The sequence below is a fragment of the Tachypleus tridentatus genome, chromosome 13 (genome assembly GCF_004210375.1).
Source record: "Tachypleus tridentatus isolate NWPU-2018 chromosome 13, ASM421037v1, whole genome shotgun sequence".
NCBI lineage: Eukaryota > Metazoa > Arthropoda > Merostomata > Xiphosura > Limulidae > Tachypleus > Tachypleus tridentatus.
In genome coordinates this window covers 93,225,483-93,248,028 of record NC_134837.1, presented here as the reverse complement: position 1 = coordinate 93,248,028, position 22,546 = coordinate 93,225,483, and the positions used below count along the sequence as shown (strand labels likewise).

General features: G+C 33.3%; 1 protein-coding gene across 3 annotated transcripts; it reads left to right on the top strand.

The window, feature by feature from the left end:
- Nucleotides 1-4,966: 4,966 nt before the first annotated feature.
- On the top strand, nucleotides 4,967-15,477 carry LOC143238474 (methyltransferase-like protein 27). Of its 3 annotated transcripts, none has more exons than XM_076478739.1 (6): nucleotides 4,967-5,109; nucleotides 5,341-5,482; nucleotides 6,476-6,598; nucleotides 8,021-8,159; nucleotides 10,763-10,855; nucleotides 15,035-15,477. In XM_076478739.1, the coding sequence occupies exons 2-6, from the start codon at nucleotides 5,348-5,350 to the stop codon at nucleotides 15,226-15,228; spliced, it is 684 nt and encodes a 227-aa protein (XP_076334854.1). In that variant the 5' UTR covers nucleotides 4,967-5,109; nucleotides 5,341-5,347; the 3' UTR covers nucleotides 15,229-15,477. The 3 variants fall into 3 exon arrangements, with proteins under 3 accessions (XP_076334854.1, XP_076334853.1, XP_076334855.1); XM_076478738.1 differs by having other exon boundaries at nucleotides 5,014-5,153; XM_076478740.1 differs by having other exon boundaries at nucleotides 5,052-5,147.
- The last annotated feature ends 7,069 nt before the right edge of the window (nucleotides 15,478-22,546 follow it).

Here is a 22,546-nt window from a genome sequence, read left to right as displayed (position 1 = left end):
ATTGAAAAAAACGAAACAATTGAAATTGAACACTTTCTTCAAATACATTTGATTAAGATTTTGTGTACTTATATACATTTTGATGTCTGTTTTTGTTCTTATTGTAATAAATATAGCATAAACAGTCTAATACATTTATTCACAAACGTCCTACTTCCCTTGAGTCAAGCAAGTATAACATTCCGCTCAAAATTATATATATTTAAGGAAATGCGTGTTCACTGTCTAAGCCGGAAATTTTACTCGGTCCCGTGCGATTCCGCCTTAGACAGGTTTTACTGTATCAGCAAATGTACTGAAAACAGAAAAAGAGAGTGGGAAAACTACTTAAGTATCTAAATAAGTCTGTAGGAAATGTATTTCACACCATAAACATATGAGGTGGTTTGCGATGTTAACACATTTGTATATGTCAGTATTCATGAATGAACATACATCTATATCTGTGAGGGTGTTTGTGGTTTTGCAAAGTGTATGGACTTACATAAAGTAAATTGATATGTAATACAAATTAATAATTTATACCGAGAACAATGAGTGAATAAACTGTAATGTATTTAACTTGACTGTCACGGTGAAATGTAATTACTAGTTTGTGGAACATTATTGGAAGATACGTGCACCCTATGATTTAATATTAGTGTTAGTAAAAGAAAGTTTCTAGATTCGACACTGAAATATTCGGCAAGCTTTTATCAAATTCATAGAAATAACAAGTACGCTCACACTAAATTTAACATAAAGCATGATTTTAACAGCTTTTCTTAACTCTAGTCACAAATATAATCAACTGAATCGATTCGAAATATTCATGAATTGAAAAACTATCCGTGGAGAATAAAATTATATCATAATACTATTTTATTTAGTTTTAACTTGATATTTACCATCGTGTACATTTAAATATTTACTGAGCATACATTTTTAATGAAGTTTGTTTTACCATTTCATTTAGTAAAAGTTATAATAAGAGCATTCGCTTTATGGACTGTGAATATTTGTTTAAGGCATGAGATAACAGTCGTGCAACATTGGTTCAAACATTACTGTACTTGTATCGAAATAAAGTGGTAAAGAATCGAAATGTTTTTTGTGTTTTTTTGTGTAGGTGAATTTCCTGATTGAACAAGTAGAGGATGTCGATTACCTGTGTCGGAATCCACTTCATTCCCTACTGTTATATACTCTGTTATATAGTAAAAACAAGACAACGTTGGAAGGTTCAGGTATACGTGAGTGAAAAGTAGTATAGTTGTAGTTGTTTTGTACAAATGTTATAAAACCTGCTGAGCTAAGAGTTCTACAGGTGTAGAAAACGAATGCTACACAAACAACACACGTAATCGCACTTATATGTCAAGGAAAACACATTTCTTTTTCATGAAAACCGCCGACGGCTTTGCCAAGCGAATCTTTAGTTACTCCAATTTAACATTGCCTGCTGCACAAGTGGCACAGCTTGTGTCATCTGAGTGAGAGGACGTTGGTACTGTTTTTTTTTCGTCTTTTAGTAATATTATTTTCGTTCTAATCATCTCGTTTCAAAACAAGAACAACCGATAGAACTGTGCACTTCTCCATCGATGGCTTAACAATTATTATTTTAAGTTGTATGTACAAGTGCAAACCTTATTTGTTTGAATTTTCTTCTCAAGTGAAAAACTTAATCCTTTTTAGTTGAGAGATGCAATCCAACTGGCACCCTAGCTTGCTAGCACGAAAAGAAAACTGTACAAATATAGAAACTACAAAACTTTTCAACTGCTATTCTTTTCGAAAAAGAAAGAAAATCAGTAACTAGTACTCTAACTGACTTTATTGCTTTTGTGCGAGTACATGTGTGTGTTTTTGAAAGGGAAAGTCACAACATTGAACTGAGATAAATTGTGCACCGTTCGCCACCCAGCACAAAACAATAAAAGATATCTTTCGTTTCGAAATCTGAAAAATCTTCAAATCTTTACTAAAATGTAAACAGGAATACATACTGTATGGTAGCATTGCTTGTTTATTGCTGCTTTATACTGCAACCGCCAAAGTTGGCTTCTGAAGAGACTTAGTGCCATATACGAGACACTGTTATACCAATAGCAAAGTGTTAACTACACATTTAAAAAAATAATAAACTACTACTTAATCTCAACGGTATTTTCTCTCGTTCCATTGTTCCTGGCAAGTAGTTTGGTCAAGGAGATTTAAAACAACTGATTAACATTTGTAAGATTAAGAACTTTATTGCCATGAATTTAGCAAATCTGACGCTTCATGATATTGTATCGCCATCTATTGATGAACACAATCAGCACTAATAACAAATATAGAGGCAAACACTTCAACACTACAAATTTACCAGAAGATAAAAGCAGCAACTAAATTACCTCATTACTTTTCCTATTGAAAATTAATAATTAGTTCATTGTGCTACTGAAGAAGGCAAGAACGACATTTTACATATTTCTCTCCTGTTTTTTTTTCTACCTTCACCACATGTGAACTTATGTTGTTGTTTTTCAGAATTCAAACATTTAATCTTCAAGGCGTCTTTTTACACTATGTAGACTTCTTCCATAGACTTGCATGGCTGATATCCATATGTACTATTTTAAGGTATGTAGAATTATTTTGTTCTTCCTTTAGAGAACAATCATGGGAGTGTCACAAGGTATGTTCCTGAGAGTTTATAATATTTATTTTATAGGATTACTAGTGTTTTAGGAATTCTAGTTATTGTTAACTGTTGGAAAGTTATTTGAATACTATTTTGCCAGCTTTCTTAAACGTACAGAGAGTTGAGCGCACCATATTATATTGGTTTTAAATATGCAAATCAATACCTTACGTCTCACGTACAGACGATATAAATTCACAGTGGAATGACATTTAATCACAATTCATTTTGGCATTGCATAGATAATGTGATAATACCGAAAAATTATCACTTTTTATAATAATATTTAAAAAACGTTTCTGAGATCATAAAAAAGTTCAGATTTCGAGACATAGAATTTTGAACATGTGGATATTCATTGTACCTTATGCCATTGAAAAAAATAACAACAGTGTATCATCTTGGAGTACCAAGACCACCCAAAATAAGACTTGTAGCATGTTATACTGAAGCCATGGTAACAAAGTTTGATAGACGAGAATCTATAAACATAAAAGGTCAATAGCATGAACTATCCACGTGTCCTAACCAACAGTATGTGGGGTAACAAAGAAAAATCTCTCTGTGGAAAATCAAAACAAGTCACGTATACACAAATTGCTTTATGGCATATTCATGTGCTGGATATTTAAAGCAGTTGGAGAATGAAATGGGTGTTTATGTTGTTTCCTATGAAGACATAGCAGTCAAATCACTGGACGGTTTGTTGAAATAGATGCTGAAAACCATTGTTTTCGTATATTAGATGAATTATAGAAAGCTTGCAGAGACATATGGTGTGTTTTGGAATTGCAGATTTACATTGGAGCCAATTGGAAAGAAAACTACGCTGCAGGATTATTTTCAAAAATTATTCTAAAATACGCATTTTTTCTGCTGGCTTTTCATATAATTTTATTAAAGTATTTTGCCCACGTTAGAGTGTGATTTAGGTTCATACCTAAAATTTAACGTTTCTTGAGAAAGGTATATTGGCAAAATATAATTTAATGTTAATATTATTGAGTTTTTTTTTTCTGTTTAATTTAGGGCCAGTATAGCCAAGTGTGTTAAGGCGTTCGACTCGCAATCCGACGGTCGTAGGTTCGAATCCCAGTCACACCAAACATGCTCGCCACTTCAGACGTGGGGGCGTTATAATGTGACGGTCAATCCCACTATTCGTTGGTAAAAGAGTAGTTCAAGAATTAATGGCTAGGTGCCTTCCCTCTAGTCTTATACTGCTAAATTAGAGACGACTAGCGCAGATAGCCCTCGTGGAGCTTTGCGCAAAATTCAAAACAAACAAAGTGTTTCATTTATTTCGCATCGAAAGGCGATGATTTTGATTTTGTTCCGGTTGAGAATGACACGCCATATATTGCACCACATTTCTGTCGCATTAAATGTTTTTTGTAATTTTTGTGTCTCTAGGCCAGGATTGGTTATTTACTTTCATTCGTCAGGACACTGAGGCGTAAGTGTATAAGTTAACGTGAGGAACGGAATACTGTTTACATAAAAACTGTAGTAGATGACAAAAAGCAAAACCTTGGAAAACGACAGCTTAAAAAGAAAAGTAATTTAATTATGAGTTATTAATTTAATACTGAGTCATTAATTTTGAACTTGGCGATTCTATTACTGAGAAAACTAAAAGTCCGTCTAATTAGTTTTCTTGTAACGTGTTGGATATATGGTTTATATGTCAGGCCGTTGTATCATACGGAATCGAAGGCTCTCTTCACGTTCAGAAAGACGGCTCTTGTATGAGCGTTTTGTTGAAACCTTAGTTTGTGGTTCAGCATCGTAAGTCCGCGGACATACTGCTGTATCAGTGGGGGGCATCCAAAAACATTACAGAGTTGTATGTTGAATTACAGAACATCTACCAACTATGTTGTTGTTGTTTTAGAATGGTTTTTATTGTTATTATGTTGTTGTTCTTTTAATTTATGAGAGCTTTGAGATTAGGATTACAAGTTGTGATGAAGTTTTATTTTAGTTGACGTTTTTCTTTTATTAGTTTGTGAATTTCGGGATGAGTTTCCAGTAGTTCACGTTACAATTTACCGTTTTCTGTTTTCAAAACAGGAGAAAAAATGGAAAATATTTTGATTGTTACTTTTCAGAAAATAATTATCCATTGTAGCAACAATTTTATAGAATTTTCTTGTTTAACTGAAGAAATAGATGACAAAGAAACAAAATAAAAATCACTTTTTTTTAGATTTCATATGATAAAATATAGAGTTGGTATATAAGTATAGTTTAAAAACGTTTGAGTCGTTTTTTGTGCATACTTACTTCTGATTGGAAGATGGAGCACGTGACATGTTAAACGCAACAAATCAATATTTTTCATTACGCCATCCTTGAAACTAAAAACTCTGTAAACATATCCACCAATCTCACTTCATCGACTTCAGCTAAGACGTACAAACAGTAAAAGATAACCTTTGGTAAGAATGTTTGATCATATTGGATACTTCATCTGAAGGTATAGGTAATAGTATAAAACCACCATTTTTCATTATTTGTAGAGAAACTATGGTAAATATACTATTGTAGCCTTAGTATGAATATAATACATAATTTTAGTTTTTCGATCTTATATCACATTTTTCAAAGTACAAGTGAATTCTAGATATTAAAATCTTAACTTTTTTATTTTTCATATAACACGACGCTAGGTGGAAAATGTCTGTGACTAATACGAAGTCACCTTGTGCAGATATAGATGTAGGAAAGCATTTTGTTAACAATCTGTGTCAGAACAAGGTATATGAAGAGACCTCAAAAAGCTATACGACAGTTGCTCATGTTTACGACAAAGTAAGTATGTAAAACGTTCATGAACAGGTCTACTCTAGAAATCTGCCATAGATGTGCATGTAATTCATGAATATATCGAATAATAATTTACTGTTTCATCGTAACGTAGAAATAAGTTAATTTTTTTGTTCGAGATATATATACTACAGGGTGGCCCGTAAGTCCCTACCCATCCATATATCTTATGTATCCAGTGTATCTGTGTGCTGTCCCTCATTCTTGCTGCATAATATTATGCGACGCCATGTTCTGTTCAAGCTCAAGTGTAAGTGGGCTTACATCGGCCATAATTCTCTGAAAAAAAAAAAGAAACAAATTTATAATACATGCGTAATTGAATATAACATAACAACATGTGAATGGGTAGGGACTTACGGGCCACCCTATACATTTTTCAAGAATTAATAGTATCAAACAAGTTCACCTTTACAATTCATCGGAAGGGTAATTTTTAGTACGTCTCAAGTACGGATTTAATACAAAAGTATTACATCTACATTATTTGTTATCTATTATAATTTCTCTCGAACGGGACTCCAATTTATTGTGTTACGTATTAAGCCTGGCGTGGCCATGTGATTAGGGCGCTCGGGTTATAATCTGGCAATCTCGTGTTCGAATCCCCACCACACCAAATTTGCTCGCCCTTTCATTTGTGAGGCCGATATACTGTGACGGTCAATCACACTAATTGTTAGCAGTCGGTTGTATTAGAATTAATATAAACATAGGAAAATAAAGTAAATTATTAACGTAGTTTGTATATTACCGTTTTTAATGTAATTAATTGTTAAAGATAATTTAAATACATATAATGTAAAATGTAAAGATATGTCGTTAACTCGACATACAAACATACTTTTGCTTCTTGTGGCATATTGTAAAATATTATTTTACTGTGATACATATTTATGCTCTTGATGTAACATCATGATACACAGATAACGCAACAGAGCCTGTCATAACTGTACATTTGCTTTTCTACCAATTTAGTATATGGCTAGTGCCGAACACATCGGTGCCAAACTGACTGCAGAAGCTTTTGATAACCTTGGACTAGATAAAGAATCGAAAATAGTTGATATTGGTGCTGGAACCGGTGCTCTTGGGATGTTGGTTTGTATCCATTTAAAGAACTTTTAAAGTAAGAAACTAATTCTTGACGTATGTTTTTACTTTTGGTTATTAGTTTCTAAGTGCAAAATTCCACAAAAGGCTATCTGGAATTTGTAGGAATGTAGCCCAGATTTTATCGTTATAATCTCTTAAGCTTATCACTGAGTCTAGGTGACAGTTACTGCTGGTTGAAAGATAGAAAACACAGGTTATTCCTTAATAAACTGTTTTGTAAGTGGAAAGTTCAGTTGGTTAGGACGCTTGACTCGTTATCTAAGGATCGCGGGTTCGAATCCCCGTCACACCAAACATTCTCTCTCTTTCAGCCGTGGGTATGTTATAATGTGATGGTCAATCTCTCTACTCGTTGGTAAAAGAAGTTCAAGAGTTGGCGGTGGGTAATAATGACTAGCTGCCTTCCCTCTAGTCTTACACTGTTAAATTATGGATGGTTAGCGCAGATAGCCCTCGTGTAGGTTTGCGCGAAATTAAAAACAAACGAATTGAAAGCTCAAGCTAAAGTTAATTTTTCCAGCAGAGGAGGTTTTTCAGATCCATTCAGTATTTTTTTAGGCATCTTTTCAGTATATAAGAAACCCACTATGATTTAATCTCACATAGTATGTAAATTTTCTTATGTATATTTACCTATAATCATGGTTATCTTTGATTTCCGAACTCCATTTCACATTACTTATAGATATGTTTCATTCTAAAGAAAAGATTACTTTCTCTCTGATTTTGGACTCAGCAGATAGCCTTGTTTTGGTTTACTATTAAAAAATACACCTGCTCTGACTTTGCCTTTTTAAGTGAGTTTAGTGAACATTATAATCTGATTATTGCCATTAAATCTGTTTGTTAGCCGTCTGAAATGTTTATCATTCAACAGTTTTGACCAGATGACTTTCAAATGTGAACTATACTTGGGATATATTTGATAACTGTCACTTACGATGATCCTACTGATCCCATTTTTCGAAAATACTGTGACCATGTTCATCGTATTTGCACTAGAACCGTTAAAATCGTATCTCTAAAATACTAACTTGATAATATGCATATCATTAGCCCATACACTTACAACTCTTTTTTTTTTAACAGACAACCAATATGTTAGTTGTTAACTTGGTTTATTGCTTCTTTGTATGATTTTTTTGTTGTTTGAATTTGGATTTAGTAATATTTCCGTTTTACTATTGTTCTAGTCATTTCTAGTATTTGTTAAAAAAGTTTTCTCAATGTATTAAATGCATTATTTCTAGAAAACTTAAAATATTCGAACACTTTGTCTTAAGGGAACTGTTTATTTATTTTTCATCGTGTGTGTGTCTTAAATCTTACGAAATTAAAGACTAAATAATGTGTTATCTAAACTTGTGGGAACGGCGCTAACTCATGTGAGATTTCTGAATCCTTTAGTTACAAGAACGAGGCTACAAGAACATAGACGCCATAGATGGAAGTGAAGGAATGCTCCAGGTAGCCAAGACTCGAAATATTTACCGTAATCACTTACTTGCAATCATAACTAAAGAAAGGAAGTTAGCGGTGGAAGACAGTAGGTGTATTAATCCGTTTATATCCAGTTGTTAGAAACATGCTGCTTTATAAATGATACATGAATATAAATAATAATTACGGTGTAAAGCAACATTTATTTAACTTTATCGAATTCCGATAAAGCACATTATTTTCCAAATAGTTCTAATATTATTTTCTCTTTCACCATATCAAATTGCTCTCAGAATTAATGAAGTCATTGTGTAGATAAGTGAGACTTTAAACTATTTTTTATCCATTGAAATGTTGGTGAAATTTGCGACTGCATAGAAAGCGATTTTAAAAAATCTTGAAAAGGATTATTTGAATTAGCAAGTAATTATTTGCAATATTTCGTAATTTTTAATGTACATCTTGTCACTTATGAATAAGCTGCATATTTATGCGATTTGGACCAGTTTATATCTGAAAGCTAATGAACATTATATTATTATATAAATATACGCTGGGTTCATATTTTTGTTGTTTCATAAAAACAATAAGTTTGAAAACATCGAAGCTTTAATGTCATTCTAGATCTAATGTCATTTATCTATATCGGTAGAGTTGAAAGGTATTTTAATACTGGAGAAGTAAAGGGAAAGCAACACTGGTTAGGTATTACTTGTCCCGTAACACAGGTAGCTGCTCCTCTTTGTGTTCAAAACATAAATCTTTAGAAGGCTGCTAAAATACGCGCACAAATTTCGTTAATAAGGTGGTTCGTAATAGTGATCGAAAGGTTTGTTGTTTTTTTGTTTTTTGAATTTCGCGCAAAGCTACTCGAGGTCTATCTGCGCTAGCCGTCTCTAATTTAGCAGTGTAAGACTAGAGGGAAGGCAGCTAGTCATCACCACCCACCGCCAACTCTTGGGCTACTCTTTTACCAACGTAATAATGGGATTGACCGTACATTATAACGCCCACACGGCTGAAAGGGCGAGCATGTTTGGTGCGACCGGGTGTGATCGAAAGGAATTGCTCAAAATCCAAATGGATCGTTTGGGGCAAAAACACCTTCAAAAGTAAAGATTCAGTTCAAACAACACTTTAAAACTTTTACAATGACTGCTAAGGACGTACGTAAATAAAGTGCACAAAAAACACAAATAATGTTAGATTTACGAGGGAAAGGAAATGTGCTCAAAACGGCCCGTTTGTAATTATTATTATTCTCTTGTCAACCAACAACAAGAAAAAACAACAAAAACAGTTTGTGGAACACTAGATAAAATACTGCCAATGTCTTGGGCGTATTAAAAAGCCAATTATTTCTTATATATTTTACATATTCTAAAACCACAGTAATTCTAGTGTAAACAATTTTATCATTACTCCTAGAAGTTAGTTTTTTTACAAATATCTGGTATTTCATTAATAAAATCAAATACATGGTGAAAACAGGGATTAACAGTTAATATTACATGACGTAACATGTAGAAACGCAATTCTTTGTACAATTTACAATAGGGCCGGCATAGCCAAGCGTGTTAAGGCGTGCGACTCGTAATCTGAGGATCGCGGGTTCGTATCCTCGTCGCGCAAAACATGCTTGCCGTGGGGGCGTTATAATGTGACGGTCAATCCCACTATTTGTTGGTAAAAGAGTAGCTCAAGAGTTGGCGGTGGGTGGTGATGACTAGCTGCCTTCCCTCTAGTCTTACACTATTATTAGGGACGGGGAGCACAGAAAGCCCTCGAGTAGCTTGTGCGAAATTCAAAAACAAACAAAATAATTTACAATCACTGTGTTTAGGGAGTCAACTATCCTCATTATGCATGAAGTGAAAAAGTAAAAACAGACTCAATAAATATAATATTGAATTTTATTCAATACATTCATATAATAATTAATTTAAAAGACACGAGGGTTTATTTAAAGCGATGATTTAGATATATGTATTTTATTTGAAAAGACTGCTATTCTATTGCTAAATTTTTATAAGCGATTATTTGTGATTGTGTCTTAGCCTAGACATATATTTGTCCATTGCTACGCATTATGTACAGAGAATTTCGTTACACAGAAACTGTAAATGCTCGCTATATGTTCAAATCTCTATGACAATCTCCAGCTGTAATTTAACATTTTATATCTCGAACTAATGCGATCAAATAGTCAATAGCTACAATAAATCATCATGGACCATATCAGCTAGCTCTTAACTATATTTATTAGCATTAAAAATGTATAAAGCTAGTTACCATATTAAATCATCCTTTGCCATTAGTTGAGCTTTAGAAAAGCCAACAAAGGTGATAAATAAAAATTGGAAATTTGAAAACCTGTGAATAGAAATCGTAAAAAATGTAAAGAAATACGACTGGAGATACTGTAGACATTATTTACTCAAACTACAAATACAATTTTAGGTAACAGCATGGAGCCAAAATAGGGGGCTTGTTGTTTGAGAAATTTATATGTACAGCATCTTCAGCTTTGTTTACTTTTTACGATTTTCATTTGTAAGTTTTTAAGTTTCTTTTTTCTAAGTTTTCTTCACACCTATTTTACCTCTCAGGGAGATTTCTTTGTTGGGTTAATTCACAAATAAAGCTTTGCGGTAACTTTTTTGAATGATGATGTTATATATATAACATAGGCCTGTTTGCATTTTTCAGATGTCTACGATGCAGCAGTTTTGTGTGCAGTGTTTTGCCCGGGAAACATGGGGAGCGATGCTTTCCCTGAGCTTATAAGAATTGTGAAACCAGGTAAGAATCTAAGTATATGAAAAAATTGGTCAAACTAGTGGTTAGTGAAATTGACTCTCATTCTATGAAGTTTAAGGCTACATTTTTGGCTGTATATGCGTCGTAAGATTGGTCAGCCACTCTTATTATTCAGTTGGAATTCAAAAAGAAAGCAAAACCTATGGCAGCCGGCAGCTGATATTGCCTTCCTTCTGGTTGCTCTCAGTGATACAACAGTATGTCCGCGAACTTAAAATGTTACATAACAGGTTTCGATACCCGTGGTGAGCAGAGCACACGTAGCCCATTGTGTAGCTTTGCGCTTAATTCAGAAAAACAACACAATTCTTCTGGTCAATAGTTGAAAATTACGGACGGTTATGCTCGAAAGCTAGTGGTTCATCATCTACTGATTTAACATACGTGATTATCAGATGCTATTAAAGTGAGAATACCAAGATCAATACCAAAACACGAACAGGTGTATTTATTAACGGTGTGGCAAAACCACGAGGTGAAATGGTTTTAGAGAAAGAGTTTAGCCAAACACGTATTGGTTTGAGAAAGAAATTTACTGAAACATAACATGCAAGTTAACTGAAAACAGCGCATGGTTAATGTTATGCTGTGTTTGTTTTTTCAGTATTGGTTTGTGTTGAGTTTCGCGCAAAGCTACAGAAAGGCTATCTACGCTAGTCGTGCCGAATTTAGCAGTATAAGACTTGAGGGAAGGCGGCTAGTCATCACCCCCACCAACTCTTGGGTTTCTATTTTACTAACGAATAGTGGGATTAACCGTCACAATATCACGCTTCCGCTGCTGAAAGGGCGAGCATGTTTGGTGCGATGGGGTTTCGAACCCGTGACCCTCGGATGACGAGGCGAGAGCCTTATTCACCTAGCTATGGCGGGCCGGTACTAAGTAGCTCTAAATTTTTCTTTTTTCATGTCTAAAACAAAATTAATCATAATACACTACAAGGGTCACCATATTGATGTTTGGATTAAAAGTTAAGGAAAAGAATTTCTGAATATATCTGATATGTCAGTAACCGAATAATTACCTCAGATATCAAAGTTCTTATGAAATAATTTTCGTACAATATTTCAAAGATGTGTAAATTATATTTTCATTATAAAGAAGATTGTTTTGAACACTTTTGAAAAAGTATACAAAAACTGTCTGCTCTAATTGTCCTTAACTGTGAAATAATAGACAAGAAGATAGCAAGCCAACGGAACCCACTGCTAACTTTTGTGCTAGTCGACTCTAATAGTGAATTTGATGATCGCTCTTAGAATGTACATACATTATCCTAAAGTGCAGAGCGCTACACGAGGGCTATCTGCGCTGGCCGTCCATAATTTAGCAGCATAAGACAAGAGGGAAGGTAGCTAGTCACCACCATCCACCGCCAGCTCTTGGGCTACTCTTTTACTTACGAATAATAGGATTAACCGTCACATTATAACGCTCCCACGGCTGAAAGGGCGAGCATGTTTGGTGTGTCGGAGATTCAAACCCTCGACCCTCACAGCGCCTTAACCAGCTGGCCATGCTGGGCCTGAAAAGGCTATTAACAAATACATAATTAATACACTCAAGCGGTTAACATTTTCTTTATTAACTAGACAGTTTAAAAATATCTACTCTGAGATTGTGAACGGTTTCAGAGGAGACAGTGTGGACGCAGTGTACAGATAGCCCACTGTGTTGTACCTTTGTACTAAAAACAGAAACAGCAACAGAACAAAATTGTTCAGTTAAAAGACGTCAATAATTTGAATATTTTAATTATTTATATTTACACAAGTACTTTGAACTTTAACCTTTAAAGAAATTGATCATTTGTTCCTTTAGCTTTCCTTCAACTTACTTAAACACAAACTTATTCTCCTCGGTATTTATTGTTAAAATTTTTTCCGTTTGAATATATAAGACTGAAATTTTGAATCGATTACACAGAAATGGTGATGTTTTAGTAAAATCTTGAACAAGAGAAAACCTGCTAGTTTCTATGCAAATCTAGGTTTAGGGTTCTATGAAATTTTTCCCTAATCAAGGATACTTTTGTTCAAATTCGTTCCATGTTGACCTTGATTCGCAAATGGATGGCTCAACCTTAGTTCTCACATTTTAAATAATAATCAAATCCCAGTAATTACTGTTGTTAAAGATGTAATTGGAGATTATTCTTGATATATACTACGTCTTTAGTCGGATTATGGATAGGAATCATTACTAGTTTACCCGGATTATGGATAGGAATCATTATTAATTTAGCCGAATTATGAATAGGAATCATTACTGGTTTAGTCGGATTATGGATAGGAATCATTACTGATTTAACCGGATTATGGATAAAAATCATTACTGATTTAGCGAGATTATAAACAAAAACCCCTCCCTATCTCATATATATTTTTTCAGCTGTTGTCATTTCAACTCAAAGCTACACAATGGGTTATTTGCGCTCTGACCGAAGGTAATCTAATCCCATATTTTAGAATTGCAAGTCTATAAACTTAAGGGTGGCTTATCAGGAAACTATTTCTTCACAAAAAATTCATTGTTTTCTTCACTGATTATCAACCACAACCTACCAGCAAGACATATAATACTGCCCAATATACTTTTTACTGAAAGCTGTTGTTAACATAGATACAAGAGCCAAAAGTGTGTTTTTCTGAAAAGGAATTTTATATTAGTTTAGTGATGAATAACTACTGTATAATGGTAAATCATACATAGAATCAAGCATTCTTATACTGGTCTCAAATTAATAGCAAAGTAGAGAAAATACCATTTACCTACTGAGAACTGTAGAGCCACTGAGTTCCTTCCAACCACCAGCAAATTAAACTAAGACAAGTATCAATTCGATGATACAAACGAAACTGGATTTTTGAAAATAAATTTAATGTGACCAATAGGATTGTCTTTTATAAAAAAAAAATCGCATGCATTTATTATTTCAATAGAAAAAAAAAATAAAAACATAACCGTCTTTTTTATAGCTAATTTTCACTTTTATAAAGTTTATTCATAAAATTATTGCGAAACGTTTTCTTTGTGTCACTGTTCACAAACTCAAAAGTTTCTTTTCATAGTCGTTTTGACGTTGCGTATTTTTCTAAACGAATTTCGCTCCGCTACTAAGTTTAGGTTAATAAACTGAAGATAAATTCTTGTTAATCAGGAACAGAAACAAAATGTTAGTCCCTAATAAGTCAACAGTAAGTTTAGAACCATACAACGGAAAAATTCGGGATTTGATCCCTAGTGATGGTGAGACCATAGATAGCCTATTGTATAGTTTTACACTAAAATAAACATGCTATAAAACAAAATGGCTCTAATGGACAATGTATTTTATTTTATATGAATTATTTTAATTGTACTTGTTGCCTGTTTTACAAATATTAATCTCACTGACATCATAGGATAGATTACTTGAAGGAGTAAAACTATTGTATATATTTTATTAAAACTATTGTTTATATTAGAACTTGCTTGTTTTAATATTTTACAGAGAAAAGGTGTTTCAAGTAATTTTAAGTAATTTTATTTTGTTGGCATCGAATGAGAAGAATATGAAAACAAAATGTAAATCTTAGACACTAAAAAGTTAAACAAACAATCTTTAAAAAATTAAAAACAAATTATCAATGTTAATTTCGGATCAGATTAAATTTCTTTCTTAGATCACAGTCCTAGAAATGAACCCGATATAGATATAGCTGATTACCTACGCCATTATCAGGTTCTCTTACGAAGGTTAGACAGTATTGTTACATCTGTTAGATACACTGGCTGTTAACGATATAATCAATCATAAAATCTTATGAGGTTTAGCTAGCTTAAGTTGTTGTTTTGAATTAAGCACAAAGCTACACAATGAGCTATCTGTACTCTGCCCACCACGGGTATCGAAAGCCGATTTTTAGCATTGTAAGTCCGCAGACATACCGCTGAACCATTGGGTGAACCCTCCAGCTTAAGAGATTTAGGCTAGCCCTAAATCCTTGTATACCAAACTGGCAATGTAAAATAAACTCTACAATAAAAATACAATAATATCAATTAAATTAGAAATGGCTTTTCTTGTACTCGTTTTCTAATCTAAATACTTAATTTAAAAATATATAAAACAATTGCACAATAATATCCACAATAATATCTCAAACTTTTTACAACAGGTGGCATTATAATCTGGGCTATGCGAGCTCCGCATTTGTTTTCTGACATCTCCGAACAATTCAGGAACGGCAAATTCGAAACAGATGTAGAAGAACTTGTGAAGAAAGGGAAATGGCGGCATTTTCATTTGCCGAAAGTAATTCCTTACTTTCACGAACACGAAGGCACTATATTTACCATGCAAGTTATGTAGTCCTTATGCGAGTTAAAGTTCGGGATAATTGTGCTCAAAGTTAACAATATAAAATAGCAACCAAAGAAAACTTATATCTTAGCTTGAATTACACTAAATGGTAAATTACACTAAGAACACAGATATTAGTCTAATTATTATAGATCTTACCTCTCTCAACAGTTTTGAATTATTCTTAGATAATATATTCTACAATATCATGTACTGAAATTGTACTTTCAATAAAAATAAAATATCTTTGAGAAAAAAGGCTTTTTTATTATTATTACTTTTTAAAACTTTTAGCACATAATTTCATAAGAAAGATAATGAGCTATTTAATTTATATTTCCCCATTACATAGTTTGTTTTCATTAAAACAAGTTTTACTGTGGATAATCACGGCCCTTATTTGAATCTTTATTCCATTACAATGTTCTAACTTAGTTTGAAAAACTATTTATTTGGTTTATATCCGTGTTTTACTATTAACGCTAATATGTTTGTAACAATTTATCAGTTTCATGGTCTCAGTTTGAAGTTAATTACTGTCTCAGCATATTTTACATCAATATGAACCTCTACTCTCATAAAATGTTCCGATATTTTTATAGTACACATTATAAAGGATGAATATACAAAGTATTGGATACTTTAACCTACTCGCACACTGATGAACCGGATGATTAGGACTCCTATCTAACAGATGGTTAGCTGTGATAATAGACTGGACTATAAGATGTAAGCGTCCAATATATGCTGAACAGAGTCTGGTCCAGTTTAAGATCAAGTCGAACAGTACAGTCTGTAAACAGATCGTAGATGTCAGTTTCATTCCAGGTATAACCGGTCGAACTAACATCTGGTAACTGGGTTAGTCAGTAAAAATTACTGAAATCACTGCCATATTCTTCTGATAATGTCTGAACAAAACGAGTGTGACGTTTATCCACATGGAATCAAATAAACATGAGTAATATCATCGCATAAATAGACTAAATAGTTTATTTATGTTTCTAAAGAAATAGAGTGCTGAACTAGTACTACGAGAATTTTACAACACTGTTCTATTTCCTCCAAACATTTAGTCGAAATAAAATTGTCAATGTCAAGTACATCGTGTAGCTTTCTCTACATTTTCATTATTCCATCAGTTCAAAACAAGCATGATGTACAATTCAAACCACTAATATACTTCAGACATTAACTACCCAGGATTTGTAATTTAATCACTACTAAAGCCACGATTTCTTATTGGTTTTGGGGATAAGATATTCTGTACAAGTTGTTTGCTGTTATATCAGAACTTTGATATGTCATTCAAGCTTCCTGTTGAAAATATTCGAATTTTGTCAGCTGTTGAAAGAATCAATCAATCTGGATGTTTTTATGTAATCGTTTTACAAGCTTATAGTCCCATGCTGGGGCAGCGGTAAGTCTTCGGATTTATAAAGCAAAAATCAAGGGTTCGGTGGACACAACAGATAGTCGATGTGGCTTTGCTATAAGGAAACACACACACACACAAAGTAATATACTGAATCTTCCACTGGCTTGATGCAAGTTAAGTTTTTGATGGCCAATATGTTTCCTACAGGCAATCGTTTTTACTAACAAAAGAAAACAAACTATTTTAAACTCGAAAGATGTCTTAATTGAATAAAAGTAATTTTGTTCAAATTTTGGATATTTTTGTACTAGAACATAAAATTACATAAGGAATGCATTGATTGTAAAGCTTGCTTAAGATATTTTAAATATTGAATATACATATGAGTGGTGTAATATTTGGAACAACGTAGAGAATATTTTAAGATATGTCATAAGACGTGGTTTGGTTTGTTTCGAATTTCGCGCAGACCTACAAAAAGATATATGCGTTAACAGTCTGTAATTTGGGAATGCAAGACTAGAGAAAGCCAGCTAATCATCACCATTCACCACCAACTCTTGAGCTACTCTTTTTACCAACGAATAGTGAGATTGACCGTCACATCAATATGCTCCCTCGGCTGAAAGAGCGAACATATTTGGTGTGACGGAAAGATCTAGAAAGAACAAAACAGAGTATTCGAAGTAAAAATGCGACACCACAAGTAATTGTTTTATTAGTATAAATGCTAGGTATTATTTAAAGCTTTCTAAGCAACGTTGTTTACGTTTAAAGCTGATGTATGTTCCAACAAAGCTAATAGTTTTGAGCAGATTCCAAAAAACCAACAACAAAAAACAAGGGGTGTCAAAACATTACTTTAAACACTTGGCCTTCTTCCATAGTCTTTAGTACATAGTTTAGCTACAACATATGCGCTTCAGATATTAGGATATTGCAAAAGCGAGAGAATCTTATCGCTTTCTGCTAATAAAAGCTTGATACAGTAACAATAACCAGTGGCGGACCTAGGATGTTACTAAGGGGTGGCTATAAAAAATGTGCGAACATGAATAGACAGTGCATTGTTTAAATTTTGTGAATATGATATATATAAAGCTTGCATATATTATATTTAAATGTATACTTTAAGTAGCATAGAAAATGAATTACTATTTAACAAATTAAAAATATTCAAACATTGAAATTAAGGATTGGATAAATACATTGAATAGATTCAAGTCTCTACAAGTATAAGCAATCACATGGACGGAAGTCAAAACATAACAATGATTCTTTATGACGGTATGTAGGTCTAAACAAGAGATAATTTAACCTAATTGTTAAAAAGGGTTTGAACTTACATTCGACGAGGATGAGAAATAAATTGTCGTACGATTTTATCTGTTGATGAACAGTATTACAATGCATAGATCATATAACCTATCAGAAAACATGGTGGTGCGAAGCCGTGTAAGAATGTCAGTGATGTCGAGAAACCCACTTGTTGAGAAATTTATATGCAAAAACGGCTCGTTTGGGTTGAGAAAATATTTTACATAGAAGAGCGAACAACGTTTCGACCTTCTTCGGTCATCGTCAGGTTCACAAAGAAAGAGGTAACTGACCGGAAGCTGACCACATGTTTGAAAGGGGTTGTGTAACTGTGTGTCGAAATGTAGAGGGCGGTATTAGATGTTTGAATATATAATTTTATTTATTTTATTATATTAATATAGGTATAAAGGTGTTCCTTTATATTGGTTTATTTTGGGTTTAAGTTGCTGTATAAGTAAGGCTTCTTTGATTTTGCGTTTGTTTATGTTTGTTTCTTTATTTAGTATTTGAGTGTTTTCTATGGTTATGTTGTGTTTATTTGACTTGCAGTGTTCGAAAACGTGTGAAGGTGACTTTTTATGTTCTTTGAATCTGGTTTCCATTTTCCTACTTGTTTCTCCAATATAGAAGTCGTGGCAGTTATCACATTGTATTTTATAAATAATGTTGGTGTTGTGTTTGTCAGTGTAGTTTTTACATAGTATAGACCTCAGTTTTGTGCCTGGTTTTTGAATAAATTTGGTATTAACTGGAATGTCATATTTTGTTACTAATTTTTGCCAAATGTTGGTTATTTGTTTGCTGATGTCAGGAATATATGGTATACAGCAGTATATGGTTTCGTGGTTTTTTTGATTCGTGAGCTGTATTTACTTTAGTTGGTGGTTGATTTTGCTTTTTTGTCTAGGTGTGTGCGTATAATGTTTTCTACGGTTTGTGGAAAACTTATTGATGTTGATGAAGTATTGTTTTATTTTGTCTAATTCATCGTTAATTTTATCTGGTGAGCATAGTTTTATGGCTGTGTTTATTTGGTTTCTTAGTATGTTGAGTTTTGTTTTGTTTCATGTGCTGAGTCCCAAGGAATGTATAGTCCAGTATGGGTGATTTTTCGGTGGATTTCTGTTTTGAATTGTGTGTCAGTTCTTGTAATTTTGAGGTTAAGAAATGATATTTGATTGCTTTCTTCCTGTTCACATGTGAAGTTAATGTTGGGATGTATAGAGTTAATGTGATTGAAAAATTAAGTATGTGTTCTGTAGATTTGAATCCCACAACCGTGTCATCTACATATCTGTACCAGTATAGTGGTGGATGTAATGCTGTGTTAATTGCTTGTGTTTCAACTTGTGTCATAAAAATATTGGCTAGAACTGGTGATACTGGGTTGCCCATGCTTAGGCCATTTGTTTGTATATAGTTTTGGTTGTTGAACATGAAGTTGGTCTTTATCGTGGTGAATTCTATGAGGGTTGCTAACTGGTTACTGGGAATTTCTATAGTTGGGTTAGGGTCTCGGATATAGAGTTCTAAGGCTATCTTGCAGGCTTCAGTGGTTGGAACTTCTGTAAAGAGGGATATAACATCGAAACTGGCCATTAAGGCTTTATGATTAAGTTGATTTAGATTAGACTTGAAATTAAAAAGAGTCTTTGATGAATGAGCTGGCTGATGTTACATATTTAGAGAATGCCCATGCTATGTATTTACCAAGATTGTAATTAAACGATTCATATGTGGACATTATTGGTCGATACATAGCATGGGCATTCTCTAAATATGTAACATCAGCCAGCTCATTCATCAAAGACTCTTTTAATTTCAAGTCTAATCTAAATCAACTTAATCATAAAGCCTTAATGGCCAGTTTCGATGTTATATCCCTCTTTACAGAAGTTCCAACCACTGAAGCCTGCAAGATAGCCTTAGAACTCTATATCCGAGACCCTAACCCAACTATAGAAATTCCCAGTAACCAGTTAGCAACCCTCATAGAATTCACCACGATAAAGACCAACTTCATGTTCAACAACCAAAACTATATACAAACAAATGGCCTAAGCATGGGCAACCCAGTATCACCAGTTCTAGCCAATATTTTTATGACACAAGTTGAAACACAAGCAATTAACACAGCATTACATCTACCACTATACTGGTACAGATATGTAGATGACACGGTTGCGGCATTCAAATCTACAGAACACATACTTAATTTTTTCAATCACATTAACTCTATACATCCCAACATTAACTTCACATGTGAACAGGAAGAAAGCAATCAAATATCATTTCTTAACCTCAAAATTACAAGAACTGACACACAATTCAAAACAGAAATCCACCGAAAAATCACCCATACTGGACTATACATTCCTTGGGACTCAGCACATGAAACAAAACAAAACTCAACATACTAAGAAACCAAATAAACACAGCCATAAAACTATGCTCACCAGATAAAATTAACGATGAATTAGACAAAATAAAACAATACTTCATCAACATCAATAAGTTTCCTCCACAAACCGTAGAAAACATTATACGCACACACCTAGACAAAAGCAAAATCAACCACCAACTAAAGTAAATACAGCTCACGAATCAAAACCACGAAACCATATACTGCTGTATACCATATATTCCTGACATCAGCAAACAAATAACCAACATTTGGCAAAATTAGTAACAAAATATGACATTCCAGTTAATACCAAATTTATTCAAAAACCAGGCACAAAACTGAGGTCTATACTATGTAAAAACTACACTGACAAACACAACACCAACATTATTTATAAAATACAATGTGATAACTGCCACGACTTCTATATTGAGAAACAAGTAGGAAAATGGAAACCAGATTCAAAGAACATAAAAGTCACCTTCACGTTTTCGAACACTGCAAGTCAAATAAACACAACATAACCATAGAAAACACTCAAATACAAATAAAGAAACAAACATAAACAAACGCAAAATCAAAGAAGCCTTACTTATACAGCAACTTAAACCCAAAATAAACCAATATAAAGGAACACCTTTATACCTATATTAATATAATAAAATAAATAAAATTATATATTCAAACATCTAATACCGCCCTCTACATTTCGACACACAGTTACACAACCCCTTTCAAACATGTGGTCAGCTTCCGGTCAGTTACCTCTTTCTTTGTGAACCTGACGATGACCGAAGAAGGTCGAAACGTTGTTCGCTCTTCTATGTAAAATATTTTCTCAACCCAAACGAGCCGTGTAAGAATGTGACAAGCAAAGCGTTATGATCGTTCAGTCTCACAACTACAAAATAATTCTCTGATTTTTAGGAATAATATTTTATCAGCAGATTGCCAAATGAGCTACATCCCAGATTCATTGCTGTTTTTACTCTCTTTACAAAGCTGCTGCCATTTAAGTAAGTCACTGTTAAAGGCAGTTGGACGTGGAAGAAAGAATTGCTGTTTATGGGTTGTTTTTTTTTTAGCTATAGATTTGTCAGTGATTGCAGTTCTTCCCGGTCCTTCAAGATGTTATCTCGTATCAACAAGTACAGTTTGATGTGCACTCTCGTGGTTTCGTTTTTTTAAAGCGTGACCTCAATTTTCCAGAGATAATATGTAGAAAATAAACTGCCCTATTGTGTATGTAGTGGTCAGAGGTACAATTGCAGGGTTACTGGACCGACGCATCTGATCTCCATATATAATTCTGTGACACCTTTCTTCAGAATTTACAGATCGTGTTAATTCTTTGGTTTTTTTCATAAACAGTGGAAAACCAATAATTAATAGATACAATAAATTAAAGTGAGCTTTACTAAAAAAATGTTTCTTTTTTCAATGGTTATTAAATACTGTGGAAAACAGGTTTTGATTAAACAAAAACAGTTGCCGTATAAGTTGTAAGTGTTTATGGTAGAACGCAGTTCGAAAAGTTTAATTATTATATGCACATAAGACAATTAAGAACAGTTTCTATATAACTTGTAAGTGTTTATGGTAGTATATAGCGTTCTTGTGTATGTTAAGATAACGAATAAATAACATTTAACAGCTAATAAAGAAATTGCTACAGTATTCTATACATTTAAAACTATTTAAAAACTGAACAAACCAAAACAAAGCTGTAGCAAACGTCACGGCTTTTTTTAGTTTATGTCACGAACTGTGTACATAAAAAAAAACCTTTCCTTCTTCAGCACAGTTCAAGAATCACTACTGGTTATTTTCTTGTTACTGGAATCTTATCTCTTGTAAGTACTTACGTAAATAGCCAGTTTCTTGACTGCTACTGGTTACACTAACTCTATTTATAACGTGTTCTATGTGTAACAAATTACGTGCCTAAGACTTGTGACAAGTATATCAAATATTAGTAAGCATCGTATAGAGTATTCTAACAAATATGATAGCAGGCACTGAGTGTAGAATGATTGTAGTAATGAATCAGAATATGGTCTTTCAGTGTTTATTCTCCACTATATATCGCACGCATTCTCACACGAGAAATATTTTTAGTTTACTAGCTTAAATATTTAAATTTAAAAAATTCCACATAATAGACATATCTTCATAATTTTGTTCTAAGACACATGGATTTTCTATGAGTGTTTTCCTGTTTTCCA

Excerpts from the sequence above, each read along its gene's own strand:
- LOC143238474 (XM_076478739.1), top strand. The coding sequence starts at position 5,348 with ATGTCTGTGACTAATACGAAGTCACCTTGTGCAGATATAGATGTAGGA. Across the intron at positions 8,160-10,762 it reads GAAGTTAGCGGTGGAAGACA|ATGTCTACGATGCAGCAGTT; the intron begins GTAGGTGTATTA and ends TGCATTTTTCAG. Across the intron at positions 10,856-15,034 it reads TATAAGAATTGTGAAACCAG|GTGGCATTATAATCTGGGCT; the intron begins GTAAGAATCTAA and ends TTTTTACAACAG.